The 19,881-nt window shown below is 44.4% G+C and overlaps 2 protein-coding genes across 4 annotated transcripts; one reads left to right on the top strand and one right to left on the bottom strand.

Moving 5' to 3' along the window:
- Positions 1 to 40: 40 nt before the first annotated feature.
- Positions 41 to 9,387, bottom strand: LOC120063083 (cryptochrome-1-like). 2 transcript variants are annotated; one of them, XM_039013233.1, is made up of 14 exons: positions 8,583 to 9,387; positions 7,306 to 7,478; positions 5,301 to 5,409; positions 5,002 to 5,144; positions 4,737 to 4,921; positions 4,470 to 4,567; positions 4,036 to 4,176; positions 3,018 to 3,329; positions 2,720 to 2,871; positions 2,355 to 2,557; positions 2,072 to 2,170; positions 1,838 to 1,921; positions 1,511 to 1,713; positions 41 to 1,236 (listed from the first exon to the last, which is right to left on the bottom strand). In XM_039013233.1, exons 2-14 carry the CDS (start codon positions 7,461 to 7,463, stop codon positions 1,195 to 1,197), a joined length of 1,929 nt encoding a protein of 642 aa, XP_038869161.1. In that variant the 5' UTR covers positions 7,464 to 7,478; positions 8,583 to 9,387; the 3' UTR covers positions 41 to 1,194. The 2 variants fall into 2 exon arrangements, with proteins under 2 accessions (XP_038869161.1, XP_038869153.1); XM_039013225.1 differs by having other exon boundaries at positions 41 to 1,239; positions 8,583 to 9,386.
- On the top strand, positions 9,024 to 18,324 carry rbbp5 (retinoblastoma binding protein 5). 2 transcript variants are annotated; one of them, XM_039013247.1, is made up of 14 exons: positions 9,024 to 10,253; positions 10,679 to 10,704; positions 10,844 to 11,016; positions 11,395 to 11,535; positions 11,858 to 12,020; positions 12,163 to 12,272; positions 12,448 to 12,567; positions 12,701 to 12,854; positions 13,060 to 13,131; positions 13,316 to 13,433; positions 13,522 to 13,591; positions 13,737 to 13,978; positions 14,071 to 14,286; positions 17,675 to 18,324. In XM_039013247.1, exons 1-14 carry the CDS (start codon positions 10,235 to 10,237, stop codon positions 17,725 to 17,727), a joined length of 1,677 nt encoding a protein of 558 aa, XP_038869175.1. In that variant the 5' UTR covers positions 9,024 to 10,234; the 3' UTR covers positions 17,728 to 18,324. The 2 variants fall into 2 exon arrangements, with proteins under 2 accessions (XP_038869175.1, XP_038869184.1); XM_039013256.1 differs by having other exon boundaries at positions 9,027 to 10,253; positions 14,071 to 14,148.
- Positions 18,325 to 19,881: the final 1,557 nt, after the last annotated feature.

Below are 19,881 nucleotides of genomic sequence, written 5' to 3'. Positions count from 1 at the left end.
TGAACAGAAATGAAATTGGATGAGGAATCGCACGTTAAAATGTCAGTGTGTTTCAACTATTTAATTTCAGTTGAAATAGAATAGTTTACATAGCCAAGAGCCGAGATAGAGGTACATATACTATATCAATTAAGTTATTTAAAAATGTATATATGAAATTTAAAGCTAATATTTTTTTTTAAACCAGTAATGTACAGCCCCAGAAGGAAAACAAAAAACAATCTGTATAAAAAGCAGATTTATGAAAACAACCTACATGATACCAGCAAACATAAAATAGATTGACTTCCTGCTAGTTTTTGAAACTGAAGATTGACTTTCTGCTTGAAAGTTGACATTACATTTACATTTGACATTTTGGTCATTTGGCAGACGCTCTTATCCAGAGTGACTTATGGTTAGTGCATTACACTATGGAAGACAGTATTAAAGCAATGTCACAGTACTACATCTTTCAGAAGCTAGTGAATCTGGGAAGAACTCCCAATGGCAGTGTCCCCAGCAGAGGCAATGGTAGATGGAGCATAATACAGTAGGCCACTTGTTCACCACCAGCAGTAACACTGATCTTCCGTCCAGGCAGTTCACATCCTCTACCCAGAATAACATTCTTCACCCTCCATTTTAGAAAAAATAAGAAACATGGTGGAAGAACAACACATGATGAACTGCTGAGGCTATTACATATAATTTCCCTACAGAGAGCAGGTGATTTGATCCTCAGGGTTAGAGGTCAAAGGTAAACCCTAAAGGTAATGGGTAGTCCAGACCTAAATATCAGGTCTCCAGTGAAATGGTTTGTCTTCGGGCTATATGGTTATGTGTCACACACATACAGTAAGGCACAGTATGGGAAAATGTAATGTACAGTCCACAGTCTGACATATTTACATAAATTACATCATAACATATTATAGACTGTATCTTATATTCAACCCAGGTGGGGTATTTAGGGTCATAATAAGCTCTCAAGATTAGATTACGATAAACCCAAACTGATTTGACCCTTTTGCCTAATTGAAATAGTACATCTTTGAGATCTCAAACCTAAGATGTCTCAGGGACTTTCATGTGACATCGCATACGGGAACAAAGAGAGTTTTCCCTTTTTATACAAAAAATAAAAATCTGTCTTTAAACATCTCTGTACAGTATATATCATACAAAATAATATCTATCTATGACGGCAGCAGCTTATGAAGACACAGCCATCCTCTCATCCTGTTGACCCGTACTCTTCTGAAACACAAACACAGAACAAAGAAAACATTGTAAAATATTATGACATCGTTTCACCATGTTTATAGTCTCACAAAGCAGGAGCTCTGATAAACTGATCATGTGGAGTCTATTTTACTATGCCCCTAAAAGTCTATATTTATGAACTCAGAAATATGAATATTTCAGACTATTTAATAGCTTATCGATCATGCTTTGTGACATCCCCCCAGGTACATAACATCGACTTTAGAAAACAGAATGTAAACACAAATATTGACCCCTGACTTACATGTCGGTGGTGTCGCTGCACCTTGAAGGCAGGGGCCGGAAAGTCGCTGCCCACTTCCTGTTCCGACTCCCGCCCCCTCTTCCCAGTCCCGCCCCGTGCCAGATGACCTGGATAGTGAGGCACAGCAAACTCATGGGCACATCCTGTCCGACAGAGTTGCTGATTGGACGATCCTGCCTGCTCTGTGTGCGCCATTCCACAGCCTGCAGTGACCAAGAGGCAAACAGAAATAGACCCATAAGAATGTCCTCCTCTACATAACACTGCAAGTGACTGTTGTGACCAGTCTGTGTCCAGTCGGATATGAAATACTGTGTCTAGACTTACTCTGAGTGTATGTTGGTCCAGGTTGTGGCCTCACTCCACTGAGTCCCGGCAGCTCCTCACCGTTCACATTTACTCTACTACGGCCTGGAGAGAGGAGAAGAGAGGGAGAGGGGAGGGTAGAGGAGAGGTGAAGTGTGGGTTAGAGTGTGCTCACTTTGCAGTCGTGGTGTGATATTATTTGGGATAATGTATGAACGGTATCTAAGGAGGTTTAGGCAAATGAGCCTTGCTCACCATGATGGCCGTTGAGCCCGCTGTGTTTTCTACCAGTAGAGGGCGATGCCACCGCATTCAGATCCTCAGTGGGACTGGTCGGCACAGCTGCTAGTAAGCCTATTGGGAGAGAGACACAAGTTATAATGAATTACCAAGTGTGAGAAAGAGCACGATAGAGACAGACAGAAAGAAAAAGAGAGAGCGCGAGAGAAAAAGAGAGTGGGCAGGTGATAGGAAGAGAGTGAAAAAGAAAAGCGAGAGAGAGTTCAATACAAAGTGAGGGAGGGAGAAAAATACTTACTGACTCCTCTGTATCTGGACAGCTGCTGGTACATTTGTCTCATCCTCTCTATGTTGAGTCGGCTGGCCTCTGCATGGTTCACCATGGGTTTGGGGTAGTCCACCCCGACCACACATTTGGCCGCCCGCTGCACCTCTATGGGGGCGTTCCGAGGGTCGTAGATGTACTTGTCTGGCATGTCTTTCAGGACAGGTAAGTAGCGTCTGCAAGCAGAGGGAGAAATTAAATCTCAGCACCTCGTCACAACTGCCAGAGCAGCTGGTTCAGCATAACATACAGACAGTGGTCTTGATAAAGAAGATACTTGTGTGTGTGCATCTTGTGTGTGTGGGTGTTTGTGTGTGCGTGCATGTAGCTATACCAACCTAATGAAGTCTCCTTCGGGATCTATTTTTCGTCCGAAGCCCACGGGGCAGTAGCAGTGGAAGAACTGCTGGAAGAAGGAACTGCAGGAGTGACACAACCAGCTGCCTGCGTTCACACTCCAGTCTGCATCCAGCAGCAGCTCCTCAAACACCTGACAGACACACACAGAACAACAACACAGTCATTCACACATAACATGTATCTCTTCTGATTCTTCCCCCCTCCCTCCCTTCTCTCTACCTTCATTCCCTCTTCCCAGCCCTCCCTCCCTCCACACCACCCTCCATCTTTCTCTACCTTCATGCCCTCCTCCCAGCTGATCCACAGGTCTCCTCTGGTCAGGAAGCAGGCCACAGCGTGTCTGGCCAGGTGGTGGATCCAGCCTTCCTGCCTCAGCTGAGTCATGATGGCGTCGATCCAGGGGAAGCCCGTCTTGGCTTCGGCCCACTTGGCCAGCGCCTCGGCGTTGCGGTCCCAGGGGATGCGGATACAGATGGGGTTCCCGTCCATTTTGTCGAAGCGGGGGTTGTTAGTGGCGGCCGTGTAGAAGAACTCACGCCACAGCAGCTTGTCGTAGAGAGAGATGGGGGGACTGCTGTTCGTCTTCACCTGAGGGGAGAAGAGAGAGGAGAATGTAATCGTGAGGAAAATAGGAGCAATCTTATGTGAAAGTTCACTGTGACAAGTAAGAGTTGGTGTTAGTGTTCGGTACGGATACATGTGTGTTGGTGTTAGGTAGGGATACGTGTGTGTTGGTGTTAGGTAGGGATACGTGTGTGTTGGTGTTAGGTAGGGATGGATGTGTGTGGGTGTTAGGTAGGGATACGTGTGTGTTGGTGTTAGGTTGGGATGGATGTGTGTGTGTGGGTGTTAGGTAGGGATACGTGTGTGTTGGTGTTAGGTTGGGATGGATGTGTGTTGGTGTTAGGTTGGGATGGATGTGTGTTGGTGTTAGGTAGGGATGGATGTGTGTTGGTGTTAGGTAGGGACGGATGTGTGTTGGTGTTAGGTAGGGATACGTGTGTGTTGGTGTTAGGTAGGGATGGATGTGTGTTGGTGTTAGGTTGGGATGGATGTGTGTTGGTGTTAGGTTGGGATGGATGTGTGTTGGTGTTAGGTAGGGATACGTGTGTGTTGGTGTTAGGTAGGGATACGTGTGTGTTGGTGTTAGGTTGGGATGGATGTGTGTGGGTGTTAGGTTGGGATGGATGTGTGTTGGTGTTAGGTAGGGACGGCTGTGTGTTGGTGTTCGGTAGGGATGGATGTGTGTGTGATAGTATTTAGTAGGTGTAGTTATGTGTGTGAGGTACTGTACCTTCTTGTAGAGCTCTGCCAGTTTGCTGTAGAAAAGTCGACAGGACAGACATCCAAAGCGGAGGTAGGGGCTGAGACCTAGAGGACTGGGCAGCAGGGGGCTGGCGGTCTTCCTGGTACTCTCAAAATTCACCTGCCACGCCTGGAGAGAGAGAAAGGTGGTTTAATATATGATACATCGATGATATAATTGGACAGGAAAATCTGCAACGCTCGTTCACCATAAAAAAAAATCCCATCTATGATATAAAACATAATTACTAATGAGTCTCTGTGTGTGTGTATGTGTGTGTGTGTGTGTGTGTGTGTGTGTGTATGTGTGTGTGTGTGTGTGTGTGTGTGTGTGTGTGTGTGTGTGTGTGTGTGTGTGTGTGTGTGTGTGTGTGTGTGTGTGTGTGTGTGTGCGTGCGTGTGCGTGCGTGTGCGGTTACGTACAGTGGAGAGGTCAGGTCCCAATTGTCTCTCTATCCTGGTGAGAGCTTCACTCTCTCCTCCTGGCCACACGGCTGGAGCTAAGCCCTCTGTATCAAAGCCTGGGGAGAGAAACACAGAGCATGTTTAGACACTTCAGGTAAATTATCTCGAAAACTCGTTTTTTCCGCTCCTAAGAACCATTCTAGACAGACTTGAAAGAATTGCGAAAACAATTGAATGTTCAACTCCATGAAGCAAGTATGGACACCCATTCCAATAGTGTCTTACCCAGCTCCTCCAATAGGGGTACTCCGTACTTGTCCCTGTGGTTGTCTGAGACAGGGGTGACACATCGACCCATGCTGGCCCGGGACAGAGCCTCTACTGGGGCATCGGGGGGCGGCATGGAGCCCACCAATGTCTGGAAATGCTTGAAGGTGAGAGGAGGATGACCCCCGTTGAGCTCTATGATCCTGCAGAGAGGAGAGGGTTTTCAGTTAGGGCTCTGTTCAATCCAAACCTCCAAGTGATGTCATCCGGGTGTCCCACTCACTTGTCCAGATCGTAGAGAGTGTGTGAGGTCCTGCTGACAACCTCCACTCCAGCCTCTGTGGCCAGTTTCTTAATGGCTGCATCCCGCTCCTTACCGAACGGCTCAGAGTCACACTCAAACGTCAGCTGGGAGATGTTCCAGTCCTGAGAGGACAGGACACAGCAGACACACACTGGGGTTAAAACCATATATACTGATCGGCTTTGAAATGGTCAGAAAACACTGATACAGTAGGGTGAATATTTGCTGTCCCTGGGGGTGAGGGAGGCTGGGGAGAGGGGAGGGAAAAGGGGTCTCACCTTAAAGAGTCGGGGGAAGATGTTGGCCGGCTGGCCTCGGATCACAAACAGACGGGAGTTGAGCTTCCGAAGGCTTGCGTCTAGATCTTCCAGACACTGCAGCAGGAACCTGAAACATAGGAGGGACGACGACCGTCACTACATGGCCATGCTGGAGAGGACACTGCTTCAGGGGCATTCTCAGAGCGCAGAGACTCATGTTTACTACTTAGACCTGACACCATGTTTGACTGAATAAAACCCTAATAAGTCCCACTAAATAATACATTATAAGTAAATGAATAAGAACATGTTTGTTGGATCAGGATATAAATACATAAACTCTAAATCCCTTTCTAAGAAGCAGACCGACGCCCTTTGACCACATGTCCATCATTTATGTTATGATGGTATGCAATGATCATATTATAATTGTTCCATTGCCGCATGTATAACGATGCAGGTTTCAACAACTAGTATTTCACACAAACTTTCTGAAGCTCACATTTGCCTTTTCGCATTTACGACACCCTGTCCAGCATTTATAAAGTAAATCATGTCATTGAGGCACAGATTCAGTCCTCACTGTTGCATATGTCATATTTGGCATGAAACTGTGCCGTGGCTGAGTTAGCAGGATCACAGCATAGCATCCCAGGTGACTGAATGACTGACTGAACGTAGTCACCAGAAAATGCTGTGATCCTTCTGCTAAGCGTAAGAACAGCCCCCTGAGAGAAGAGCAGCAGGTGATACATGGTGTGTTTGTCTGGTGTTTGAGTAAACACCTGAACACCTTTGAAGACAACGATAAACATACCGCCTGTGGAGAGAGGCCAGATAAGCCGATAGTCCTGCTATCTGTCTGCTGCTTCACACTAGCAATTTTCCAGATCAAATAACAAAGAAAGTATAGGTGTTACCATTGAAACTGTGGTTAATCCAGCTGCGGATCTGAGGGCCACTGCCGCCTCCTGCTGCTTGAACAGTTAAGAGATAAAGCTAGGCCGCTCTGCCACTGCATAGCCTGCTGGAAAGTAGGTCATCCCAATAGCAACCACTTACTCAGGAAATGTAACTCTCTCTTGGCACACTAAACCGGCTCCCTGCCTGAACGACGCCATTTTACAGGCCTCGGCTCTGCGCTCTTGAGTCTTTGAAAGATGCCAGAAAGAATGCCCCAGAGAGGATTTATTAAATTGTACAGAAAGTGAAAAGAACATTTGTCTGGCCGAGGCAACGGTAAGAACTTGGGAGGGAAATATTTATATTACACTATTAATGCTCTCTTAACTGTCACCGGAAAAGAGAAGCTGTTGCTTTTGCCTGCTATTCATCCCATTAGTATTCCTCCGCTAACTTAAAATGACCACGGAATAAGCACCCCTTCACTATTTCACATGCTCGCCATCAATCAATGTTTCAAAGAGAATAGCCTAGTAGATACCCAAAAGAATAGTCAAACATAGGATCCACAAACTTTCAGAACCTACCATAATAGCTACATACAGAAGTCACTACTTTTATCTTGAAAGCAGACATAATTACAATATAGGCCTACTGCTGCAATCCTTACTCTGCTGGGCCCAAACAACTACCTGATGATGTCAGGGTCCAGGCTTTCCGCTGGCACATCTGATCACTCCATACTACCATCCTCTTTAGCAAGGCCAGATATTGGCAACTGTGTGACGGGAGCTGTTCTGAGAAGCACCACAAAACTAGAACCACTAGAACAGCTGGGTCTGGGACAATTCAGTGTCATTGATTTTCAATAAAGATTTGTACAAAATCTTGAATTGGACTTTCAATTCACTTCTTGAATTCAAATGGAACAGAGTTCAACCCAACCTACCTCACTCACTCTGTAATAACACTAACAACACTGTAATAACCATTGAATTGTATTTATGGTAATAACACATAAGCATTCCGAGCATGGACAATTCATTTAAATCTACTGGGACAATAGAACCGTATTGACTGGTTGGTTGATGGATGAATAGATACGGTTGTTGTTCCTCACCTCCACCGGTTGACCCCCAGGTTGGAGGAGCCAGCGAACCAGGGGTCTAGGAAGTAGACACAGCGCACCGTGTCTGAATCACGCACAGCCTCCAGCAGGGCCGGGTTGTCATGGAGACGCAGTCCCTTCCGGAACCAGTGGATGGAGTTCTTGGCCATGTTCAAAAACAGGGCCTGGAAAAAAGACAGGAAATGTTAAATGTTTAGAAGCACAGTATGTACTTTAGGGAATGGGTCACATTAAAAATGTTTTTAAAGAGTTAAAGACTCTAAAAAGATTTAACAGAGAACTGATTATTAAATACACTGGAAGTTAGAAGCATAATATTAATATTACACAATTCAAAAATTAGTTTATTGGGTAATGGTTATATGAAATTGTACATTTGCATGTTCAGTTGGAAAATTACTTTTGTTAGAAACAATGTACAAAAAAGTATAAAATGGATTATCGTATTTCTGTTACAGACTATATGATGCATAGAGCTGAGAGTCAAATGGGACTAACACAGTACAACTAGCCTTAACCAAGCAAAGCATTGCTTCAAATCTCACGTCTCCAATTAGCTTGACTTATTAAAACTCATTATTTGTGTTTTCCAAACAAGGAAATAGCGATCTCATCTAAAGCAATTTGCGGACAAATCAGAAAAATACAATAATGCACGAAAGCAATAGAAATAAATATTGCCATTATATATTTTTTATCAACTTGCAAAAAAAGACAATACCCTCAGTCTCCCAACTTTTGAACGAAGTTATGTCACACTCAGATAGTATGACACAAATTTATGACGCAGTGTAGGTGATTTGGTCACCGTAACATCAGAAATGTTAGACCACAAGCATCATCAACATAATATACATTGCATAACTGCACACACATTGTTCAGAAAGCTCAGACACACACACATACAAATGTTATACCGTATCAATGGTCAGACAACTTCGTGTTTTGATAACTTGGAATTATTAGGTTATATATGCATCTTTGCCAATTGTAGTTACTGACAGCCTTGTTCTGTACAATGGTCTCTACCTACATAGTAGTATACTCTAAATACCCCAATTAATAAATAAAATAAAATATATATATATATGCTCACACCATTCAAACCAATGAGGGTTGTGAATTGTAAATCCAATTATCTCAGAATAATTCTAGGTCACGATTTGCCAATGCATAGCCTCAGAATCAGGTCAGTTACATGTACCTTATGTCAGGATAATACATGTGCATGGAAGATAGACCTACATTCTGATAAGTAATAAGCTTACCTGTAATGTGTTGTCAAGGGTGTGTCTCTTATGTCATTACCGTTGACAGGATCGTTTAATTCCACGGGTGGTCTCTCAAAGTGGGAATCAAACAGTCGGGGTTTTCTTGTTGGGTACAGTTAGTTCTCCCAGTGCAAGAACAAGACGACAGTTGCATAACTGTTCTAGCTACTGCGCATGGCCAATGTTCCAGAACAACACGTGATATAGAAAAATAAATTAAAAAATATGATGTCTGTTTCAAAGCACAGTGACTTTACTGGCTAGTTACAAAGTTCTATGCTCCCAGCAACACGCCCCAACAAGCAATAAAGAAGCGACCTAGAAATCCAATTGGTTGACGCAGTAGGCCTTTACTCACGTTTTTGCTGCATGGAACGATCGGGAGTACTTTTTTGAGATGCATCCAGCTGCAGCCTCGCAGACTAGCCTGTTACTAAAACTAGCCTGTCACTAAAACCAATACTATCTACAGGCAGTGGTTAATCTCTACCACATACACGTGAATGTATTTTCTTTCCTAGATTCCTTTCCTCGCCCACTTTCCTTTCCTAGCTTAATTTCTTATCTACTGGCCGTGGTAATCCCTACCACATACATGTGAACTCCTTTTCTTTCCTTGATTCCTTTCCTCCTTTCCTCGCTCCCTTTCTTTTCCTGATTTCCTAGCTCCATTTATTTTCCTCCTTTCCTATCCTTCTTTCTTTTAGTCCTTTTCTAACTTCCTTGTCTTTCCTCCTCTTCTTTGATAGATTCCCATTCTCATTTCCTAGCTCCCATTCCTCTCCTCCTTCCCTTTCCTAGCTCCTTTCTTCCTTTCCTAACTTAATTTCCCTCTTCCTTTCCTTTCCTACTTTTCTTTCCTAGATGCAGAATGTCGGCCCAGTTTCACCTAGTTTCATCCTCTCCACTACTCGCGACTGGACTTCCTCTCACTACCATATTTGGTGGGGAGAAAATGTGTAAATGGCTGCTTCAAATTTATAGCTCCCTGTGACATCTCTGGGGTTTCCCTTCTGTCTGTGAGGGTAATTTTAGTGACTGGCTGCTGCCGGGCTATTGACTTTCTAGTATGTAGAGGCTTTTGGTGGACTAGATATGATTTCTTATGTAGTTTTCGTGCCATTTATGTTTTCATTGTAGGTTGAAAATATGTATTTTATATGGAATAACTTAATTTCTATAACCTGAAACACCGCCCTGTTTTCCCCGTGTATTTTGTGATTGGTTACATTGGGAAAGACCCGGATGTTCACGGGTGGTACGATTTTAGAGTCCTATGCGTAGTGCAGTTGCCTGCTAAAACATAGAAACAAGCGCAACTGTGTCGGCCTGGATGGAGGACGTTATGAATTAAATAACGTACACGTTCATATATTCAGATTTTTAATAAATATCTGAAATCAGACGTACAAAAATAATCTAAAACATAATTGCAAATAGTTTACTTTTAACATACAATAAAATGAATGAAATCCGTATAGATTTTTATTTGGGCAGTTTCAGCGTGACTTTGTTTGGGGTCCTTCGTTAGCTAGGCGCCAGTCACTCTCTTGTTAGCAACAGAGCTACATAGCTCAACGTCTGTGTTTTGGATAAATCGACTTGAATACTGTTTATTTTGATATTCGTGGTCTCAGAATTGGTCAGCGATGAATTTAGAGCTGCTCGGTAAGGATAATTTATAATTCTTTAATAATTTCTTGGGTGCAGGACTTCACGTAAAGGAGGATATCGGAGCTTGGCAGCACTAGCATGCTAATTAACGAACGCCAAACGCTTTACAAAGCAGTCTGAGTATAAGTAACGTTAGTGATAAATACACTCTATTTATTTCCAGAGTGTTAATCTTACCTTTTAACTACAAGGTGAAAGCACACCGCAAAATAGCAGGCAACTACTACTATTAGACTTTAGCCATTACATTAGCCAATGAACGATCTTCGTATGTAGATACTGTCGTTTGGACTCAGAGGATGTAAACAGTCAGTAACGTTAGCTAGTCTGTGGATTGTGTGCTCTTCCAGCTGTTATATGACCTAAGTCAGTCTATATGTACTAGAGAGCTAACCACATTATTTGTTATTTTTCTATAGAGTCGTTCGGGCAGAACTATCCAGAGGTAAGCCATTCCAATCTTATTCTACATGTTACTTGTCATTTACATTGTAGTCATTTAGCAGACGCTCTTATCCTGAGTGACTTCCTGATGAATGTGTCTGTGTGAGTGTCTTCACATATAGTTGCGATCTCATTGACAGGAGGCCGATGGCACTCTGGACTGTATCAGTATGGCTCTCACATGCACCTTTAACCGCTGGGGCACGCTTCTGGCGGTGGGCTGCAACGACGGACGCATCGTCATCTGGGACTTCCTGACACGGGGCATCGCCAAGATCATCAGCGCTCACATTCATCCAGTCTGCTCACTGTGGTGAGAAAGCGAGCCTCGGTCACGAGAAAGGGAAAACACCAAGGTTGGGGTCAATTCCATTTCAATTGCAGTCAATTCGGGAAGTACACTGAAATTCCAATTTTCTTCAATACTTTTCAATTCGGAAGAATTGTGGTTTGGTTTACCTTATGAATTGATTGCAAATGGAATGGACCCCAACACTGTAGCACAAACACTTTTCAGAATCAGCAAACTATGCTTACATTTATATATGCAAAAATGTTCTTCTATTTACTCATAAACCCATGATTTGGTCCTGGAGCCCTTGTCAAAAGGTGTTTTGACTGTGGTTCTGAATTATTTTTAGTGTGGTTCTGAATCTTAACTGTCCTGAACCTTAACCTTGTGCCTCTGCAGTTGGAGTCGAGACGGTCACAAGCTGGTGAGTGCGTCTACAGATAACATAGTGTCGCTATGGGACGTCCTGACGGGAGACTGTGACCAGAGGTTCCGCTTCCCCTCGCCCATCCTCAAACTGCAGTACCACCCCAGAGACCTGTGAGTTTCTATATATCTGACTCATCTTATACCTCAGCCTAGTCTTGTCCTTTCTAACTCATAACTCCTAACCCCAACCATTAAACTACAGTTAGTACCACCGACCCCACCCACCTGGGAAATATATATCTATACTTCGACCTTAGCTCAGCCTACACCTCAGGCCTCTTATGATTCCTAATTTATTGTTACTCCTAACCTCAACCCTTACACACCCAAAGGTCTGTGAAGTGGTTGTTTATCTAATATGGGATAAGGGAGTAACGGTATGGAAAAATATGGAAATCCCCCCTTGTAAATCTCAACCTGTCCTTTGTTTCAGTGACAAAGTCCTGGTGTGTCCTATGAAGTCAGCTCCGGTGCTGCTGACCCTGTCCGACTCTAAACACGTGGTTCTGCCCGTGGATGACGACTCTGACCTGAATGTGGTGGCGGCCTTCGACCGGCGGGGGGAGTACATCTACACCGGCAACGCCAAAGGAAAGGTCAGTGGTCACTGTGGCCTGGGTTTATGTATTTGTGGATCAGACATTTTGCCATATTCTTTTTCTATTTAGCACTTTATAGGTTGTGTGTGTGTGTGTGTGTGTGTGTGAGCTTATTGTTCTCACTGATGTGACCCTGCAGATTCTGGTGCTGAACACGGACACACAGGATCTGGTGGCATCGTTTCGGGTGACAACAGGGACCAGTAACACCACAGCCATCAAGTCCATAGAGTTTGCGCGCAAGGGCAGGTGAGAGGACTGAGAGGAAACCAATCAGTATGTGTTGGTGAAGGCTGAAAGGCAATAGGACTATGTTTGTGTGAGAAATCATTCTGGTACTTAGAAGGTAGTTGTGTGCCTCTTACGGAGAATATTTCATAGTTCCGTCAAAGGACTGATCGTGATCCTCTCTTCCTCTCTCCAGTTGTTTCCTCATCAACACAGCAGACAGAATCATCAGGGTGTATGACGGGAGGGAGATTCTCACCTGTGGGAGAGACGGGGAGCCAGAGCCCATGCAGAAACTACAGGACCTGGTCAACAGGTGAACACACACACACACACACACATACACAGAGACACACACACACACACACGCACGCCTTCGCTGTGCATACAAACCACACACGCTCACTTTGATACATCTCTTTCCCTCACTCCTTCCCCTCTCTCTGTAGGACTCCCTGGAAGCGGTGTTGTTTCTCTGGGGATGGGGAGTACATTGTGGCTGGTTCAGCCCGGCAGCATGCTCTGTACATCTGGGAGAAGAGCATTGGCAACTTGGTAAAGATCCTCCATGGAACCAGAGGAGAACTACTGTTGGACGTGGCTGTAAGGAACCACCCAAAACCTTTCTTTTTCTAGCCCTCTTCCCCTCACTAGCTAATTGTCATGAGTTATTCTCTTTTTTTGCCTCGTTTCTGGAGGATGTGCTTCCTCTGTTTTGAATTGTCTGTACTAGAGATTCACAGAATTGACAGTAACTCATGGTGCTGGTGAACTTTTTCCTGACCTATGAACCCTGACCTCTCTGCAGTGGCACCCTGTGCGGCCAATCATCGCCTCCATATCCAGCGGAGTGGTGTCCATCTGGGCTCAGAACCAAGTGGTGAGTGACACACAATAAGGTTGGACCTGAGTTCTACACCCTGGAACTGGTCTGGGTGCTGGACTGGTCTCTTTCTGCGACTTGGCTACCTAGGTTTTGATTTCCGAGAGTGATTCCTCTGCCTTTGCAAGTGAATCTGATGGAATGGGTTAGCTAACTCAACGCTATGTGTTTTTGTGTTCAGGAAAACTGGAGTGCGTTCGCCCCAGACTTCAAGGAGCTGGATGAGAACGTGGAGTACGAGGAGAGAGAGTCTGAGTTTGACATAGAGGATGAGGATAAGAGTGAACCTGAACAGACAGGTAGACGTGCGCGCGTACACACAGGCACACACACGCACACCCTTGCATTGCGACTAGTCAGGGACTGATTTGTGTGTGTGTGTGTCAGGTGCTGACGCTGCGGAGGATGAGGAGGTGGATGTGACCTCTGTTGACCCCATCGTAGCATTCTGCAGCAGGTAAGTGTGTTCGATGATGAAGGTAGACAGGTGTTTCAATGGTGACAGCCTTATAGCTTTAAATAGGCATTGCAATTGAATAGAAGTCTAATAGTAATACAATGATGAATATGGATTGTGGTCTCTGATCTCCCCCCTGTGTTAGTGATGAGGAGCTGGAGGACTTCAAGGCCCTGCTCTACCTGCCCATCGCTCCAGAGGTAGAAGACCCTGAGGAGAATCCATTTGGTCCCCCTCCGGATGCAGCCGGCCAGACCACCCCTGTAGAAGATGGTTCAGCCCACACAGGGAGCGGGGACAAGAAGCGCCAGCCGTCCTCAGAGGGAGTTCCGCCCAAAAAGAAGGCTCGTACCACCACCATCGAACTACAGGGGGTGCCTAGTGATGGTGAGAGTAACACACACACACACAATATGAACACTTTTTACTTTTTAATCATGAACTAGTACCCTGACCTGTGTATTCTCTCACTATCGTAGAAGTGCACCCCTTACTGGGGGTAAAGGGAGACAGCAAGTCCAAGAAGAAGACGGCAGGGCGGCCAAAAGGCTCCAAAGGTAAAGAGAAAGACTTTCCCTTCAGGCCCAAACCCTACAGGGGGGACAGGGTCTACCCTGACGGAGCGGTAGCAGGAGGAGGAGCAGGAGGAGGAGGAGGGATGAAGGGCAGAGCGGAGGGGGGCCTGACTGCAGCAGGTAAGGATGCAATATGATATGAAGCCACCATGAGGAGCCATGCTAATCCTGCTAGCTACGACGCTTCTCCAGCCCTCTGCTCCCCGCCCCCGCCCACCACACAAACAGACATTGCCCCCCCCCCCCCCAGACCGCCCCCCAGACCGTCAACCCCTGCACACCACAGCCTCACAACCCGCCTCTAACTACTGATTGGGAACTGATTCTGGGCCAGATTAATAACCACAAAATCCCATCAAGAGAGATTCTCCCCGTTGCGAGGCGAGGGGGTTAGTTTCGATTCTGGTTATTGGGTTTGTTTGGTTTCCAACATGACCGCCGGCCGGCTAGCTGGCTCTCCTGACCTGACCTGACCTGCGGCTGGTTTGTCTACTTGCTGCTTGCCCTTTGACCCTCCTGCTCCGCTCCTGCCTCGCTCTCACCAGGGCTTGTGTGTCTATGTTGGGTGTTTGTTGTGTATATTTGTGGAATCAAGTTGTCTGCTCAGAGATTGGTGATGTTTGCTATGCTTTGTTTTTAACAACTGTCAAATCATCCAGCCGGACCACAATGCAAGACACTGAGAGAGGAGCAAAACTGAGCCGCCATAGGCTGTGCTCGAATGTCTACTCGTTTTTTATTGGTCAAACACTTAATGCATTGCTGTCTATCATGACCTTGACACCAGGGCTGTTCCACCATTTTGAAACCCACCATCTGATTGTCCTGAAATAATTGGTCATGTTAGAAACCGATACGATTAGTGTTCTTGCAACATTATTTTGAAATATAATATCGAAATCTGAGAAATTAAGCTAATTGATTGCATCCAAATTGGCCATTTTCTTAGTTTATAGGATTCATATAATATTCACTAACTATATTACGTAACATCTGATTTGGACCAAATGTTTTACTAACAATGAGTCAAACATGAGGAATCCAAAGGGTTGGTCAAAAGCCACTCAAGAACCCCCCCCCCCCACACACACACACACACACACCAATCCCACCACAACGATGAGTATATAGTACCAGTTTTCTGTGTCTGACAAGTAGTATGGAGCTGCGGCTCTGAGTATTGTTTCTTCATCTTATGTAATGTATTCCCAGTAAAAAAATTTTTTTTTTTCTCTCCCTCTGTACAGAGAAATTACCAATTGAAGTTGTTAGGTTTATGTCCCGTCCTACATCCAGATATTATGAGATTCTGACCACTATATGGTTCTGTTCCTACGATCCCCCCCCCCATGTTGAAGGAATAGTTTGCCCCAATTACAAAATGACATGGGCTTCCAAAATGACATGGGCTTCCTTAGGTATGAAAGCAACCCATGCGTTGGTTTTGTTGGCCACTTTTTCAAATGCTGTTTAGTCAATGGAATATATATTATCATTTTTACAATTCATGTTTAAACCATCCTGAAGTATCTAAAATTAGATTTTGTAACTCAATAGTGTTACTTATATATTTGGGAATGAAGCTCCACTATACACGTTGCGTTTCTTTGCTTTGGTGATGTATGTAATGCTATGATCTTATGTAATGCTAGAGCGCATGAGTCGAGACCAGAGTTGGCACATTTGCAATTTAACCCAACAGTTTTTGTGACTAAACTATTAGTAGAGTTGAAAATGCGATGGAAACACGGTGAACTTTAGATTTTTATTCGGTACATGAAAGCTTAAGTGGAAAAGTACATTTTGTGTGCACTACATCGTCACGCACTGATTAAAAAAAAAAAAAAACTAAGTATTTATCTGCAATACGTCTGTTTAGTGGAAATGCATCACTGGTTGGAAAATGCGCATATTTTCTTTATGTGGATTTCAGAATATTTGCATGAAAATATGTCGTCAATTGGATGGAAACCTAGCTATTGTTAGAAAAAAGTTTGGTCAAAATCAGATGTAAGGTACTATATTATATGAATGCTATAAATAAAAATGGGCAATTTGGGTGCAATCAATTAGCTTAATTTCTCAGATCAAATTATATTTCAACAAAATAAGCATTCCTGCAACCTTATCTTATCTGTTTCTAACTACAGAAGCGATTTTCAGAACAATCTGAGATGGTGGGTGTCATGATTTACTGAAATGACATGGAACCAGGCTATGCATCTGCAATTTAAAAAGATAAATGTAAAAAAAAAAAAAACTTTTATTTAACTAGGCAAGTCAGTTAAGAACAAATTTATTTACAATGACGGCCTACCGGGAAACAGTGGGTTAATTGCCTTGTTCAGGGGCAGAACGAAAGATTTTTACCTTGTCAGCTTGGGGATTCGATCCAGCAACCTTTCGGTTACTGGCCCAAAGCGCTAACCCCTAGGCTACCTGTCGCCCCTGTTGGAGAGTGAGGGAATTTCTTCTTTTGAAGCACATTTTATTTTCCAATACACGTCTAAGTTGCATTATTGTTTCAGTGCCAACTTTTGCTGTTGCAAAGTGAAGGAATTTCTTATTTTGAATCCCATTTTACTTTCTAATGCACCGCTCTTCAAGTTGCATTGTTGAGAAACTCATTATGCCAAGAGCCATGATATACCTGTAATGCCTCTGTATTGAATTCAGTGTTGAGTTCACGTTATCTTGATACACTATAATTTCTGGACCTGGGAAGGTCAAATGGGCAACATTTAATGTGTTCAAGGACATCATCTCTGACTGTGTTTCTCCGACAAGAAGGTATGTTGTGAGCTATAATATATTTATTTTATGTAGCGCTTTTCGTTACAAAGACAATCTCAATGAACAAAACAAATGCAGAGATCTGGATGGTCTTGGGCAACAGTCTTCCACAGCTTCAGGTGTTGTTCAGAACGGCTGTGCAGTTGCTTAAGCGGAGGGAGCATCGACGACACAGAGAGGGAGCATCGACGACACAGAGAGGGAGCATCATCGGTCAGTTACTCAGACAGCTCTTCGTCAGTCACCTCGCCCCCCCCTGTCTGTTGGTAGGCTGGACAGTCCGCTACTGGAGTAGTGGCTGATGCTTCAGCAGCTATTAGCGCCGGGAAAGAGCACCGCACCTCGGCAGTAGTCAGGAAACAGTCCCCTATGAGGCCTCTCTCAACCCCTCGCGCCGCTGTCCACATCATTCATGCAATCAGGGCAGGTGGAAAAAGCTGGTGCTGATGCGTCCTTCAAATGCCTAGCCAAACAAACTGACTTGCCATTAGTCGAGCAACTTCCATGGGTCAAAACCACCAGATATTATAGCTCAGAAACACTCAGAGGTCATAGGAAACAAAAAGTTGGTGTAAAAAGATACTTGAAACAACATATTTTAGAAATGTATAGAAGCTCTCTACCTATGCTTCCTCGTGGTGCCATGGCAACCATGTGACTATTCTATTCATGGAGTTCTCTATTCTGTGTGATATTCTTGGTGTCTTTCCTACAGGGAGCCTGGTTTCACAGTCCTACAAGCAGCATGATATCGGGGGACTGGACTGAGCCAGCACCATAATCATCATCGCCCCCTGTGGTTCTGGAAGGGGAAGGACAGGCACCTAAATTCGTCCTGTTTTTACACTCTCCTAAAATCAAGACTCTTTGTGATATCACTCAAGACTGTCATTATGGTATCACCCCCCCACCACAACCCCAAAAGACTCATTATGACATCACAGCCTTCTATTGCTCAGGCTGTGACTTTCCCTACCGGCTGTCTCTCTCTGTGCTGGCTGCTATGGTTACCTGGATTATCTCCCTCCTGTCAAAGACTGATGTATGTGACCTGATGTCACAAGTTTTAGTTGAGAGTTCTGACTAGGAACTCCTGCAACATAGCAGATTCACACTTTCTCATTTTCACGTTTTTTTGGGGGGATGAGTAACAGAAACAAACCAAGAGAAGAGGCAAGCAACAGTCTGCAATAGTATAGGGTCACATCTCTTCTCCCCTCTGTCTTTTTTTCTGTAGAATGACTGATGTACAGGAGTTATTACATGGAATGTGTCCCAACTGGTCTGCTTTTAACTCTGTTTCTGGACATGTCTTTTTGTGTTTCTTTTTATACATGTTATTAAACCATTTAGATTGTTTTTGACTCGACCGCTGTGTTATTGAGTCATCCTGACTAGAGATTCCTGTCTGTGGAAGAACAATCTCTCACTCTGCTTACCCCCCCCCCCCCCCAGGCAAACCCAACGTCTCACTACAGTTACAACTTATACAGTAGTATCCTCCACCAATCATAGCTAAAGCAGGCCATGCACCATTTTGTAACCGTCAGAATGTTATGACAGGTTTGTGGCACAAGATGGCGCTGCTACAACGCCAATTCCCCCCCCACCCACCCACCGCAGAACGGAGCCTGGTGAGATACAGCCTCACTCACTGCCTGGCTGAGCTAGGTAGTGATAATGAAGAGCTTTTCCCTGTCATTTGGATTCCATTTTGTGCTTCTGCACAGTTGGGTTCCATTTTGCCTTTATTTTGTAAGAACCGATTAGGAACAAGAGGATTCACACAGGTGAATAATACAGAGTATGGAGCTGATTGCGGCCATCCAGTAAATGAATATATGGTCCTATACCCACTGCAAATAAAAAAAAATATTTTTTATTTGAAGAAGAAAAAAACTGAAATTGAGAGAAAAGAAAAGACACCACAACAGCCAACGGGCCAGTTAAACCTTCACGGTCCCTGTGTGTGCGTTGCTTATCTTGTAGAGTGGACCAATGTTGCAGATGGAAAGATTACAGTTGGGTCTGACTGTCTGTGTGGACAGCTGTTCACCCTCTTAGGCTGTCCGGGTAATAAAGGAATGTGTGTATGTGCAGAAGGTGCATCTCCTCAGCATGGCTGACTGGCTCATCATTCACACTGGTTATATAAGACCAAGCTCATTAGATCATTGGCCAGGCGTGGTGTCGCATGTTGCCGTTGTGGTGATGGATGGGTGGGTGGTGCTGACTACATGAGTTTGGAGTCAGACCAGGGACAGGATAGAAGTATTTAAACCAGGAAGAAGTCACATTCCGATCAATGTCTGAGTCTCGAATGACGACATATGCTACCGTGGCCCATATAATGTACTACTTTGATTTTGAGCGGCGTGTCTATAGTGTTCTGTAGTGCACTGCATGTGAAATAGGGTGTTATTTCAGGTTTGTTTAAAGAATCTGTTTCCCAAGGGTGTCAAGTATTTACTGTAAATCCTTCCAGATATCACATCATCATGGTCAGTCCTCACTAAGTTAGAATAATCAAAACTGGTTCATTAGCCTGTTGTCAACGTGACATGAACTTCGGAGGACCCGGAAGATCAACAATGACCCTATTGATGTGGTGGAATGGGTCAGTTTAGAGGAGGGGGTCCCTCTACTTGTGTCCTTTTAGTTATGCACACACTGATGGGAAAGAAGTTGACAGGTGGAAGCAAATTCCTGGGAGGCCATATTACGCTCTGGTCTCTTCAGATCACTTAGGATCCAGGTAGGACGGCTCAGAGTGGAGGACCACATCTAAATGGATGTGGAAGCGACTTCATAATAAAACAGGTTTACAAAATGGCTGGAGGAAAATCGGGAAGGAACGGAATAGGTAAGGAGGCTCTATGGAAGGCAAGGTGGAGCTAAATGTACTCGTCTGATCACATTGTA

The sequence above is a fragment of the Salvelinus namaycush genome, chromosome 2 (assembly GCF_016432855.1).
Source record: "Salvelinus namaycush isolate Seneca chromosome 2, SaNama_1.0, whole genome shotgun sequence".
Classification (NCBI taxonomy): Eukaryota; Metazoa; Chordata; class Actinopteri; order Salmoniformes; family Salmonidae; genus Salvelinus; species Salvelinus namaycush.
The sequence above is the reverse complement of the archived record's forward strand: the minus strand, read 5'-3'. Positions and strand labels throughout refer to the sequence as shown.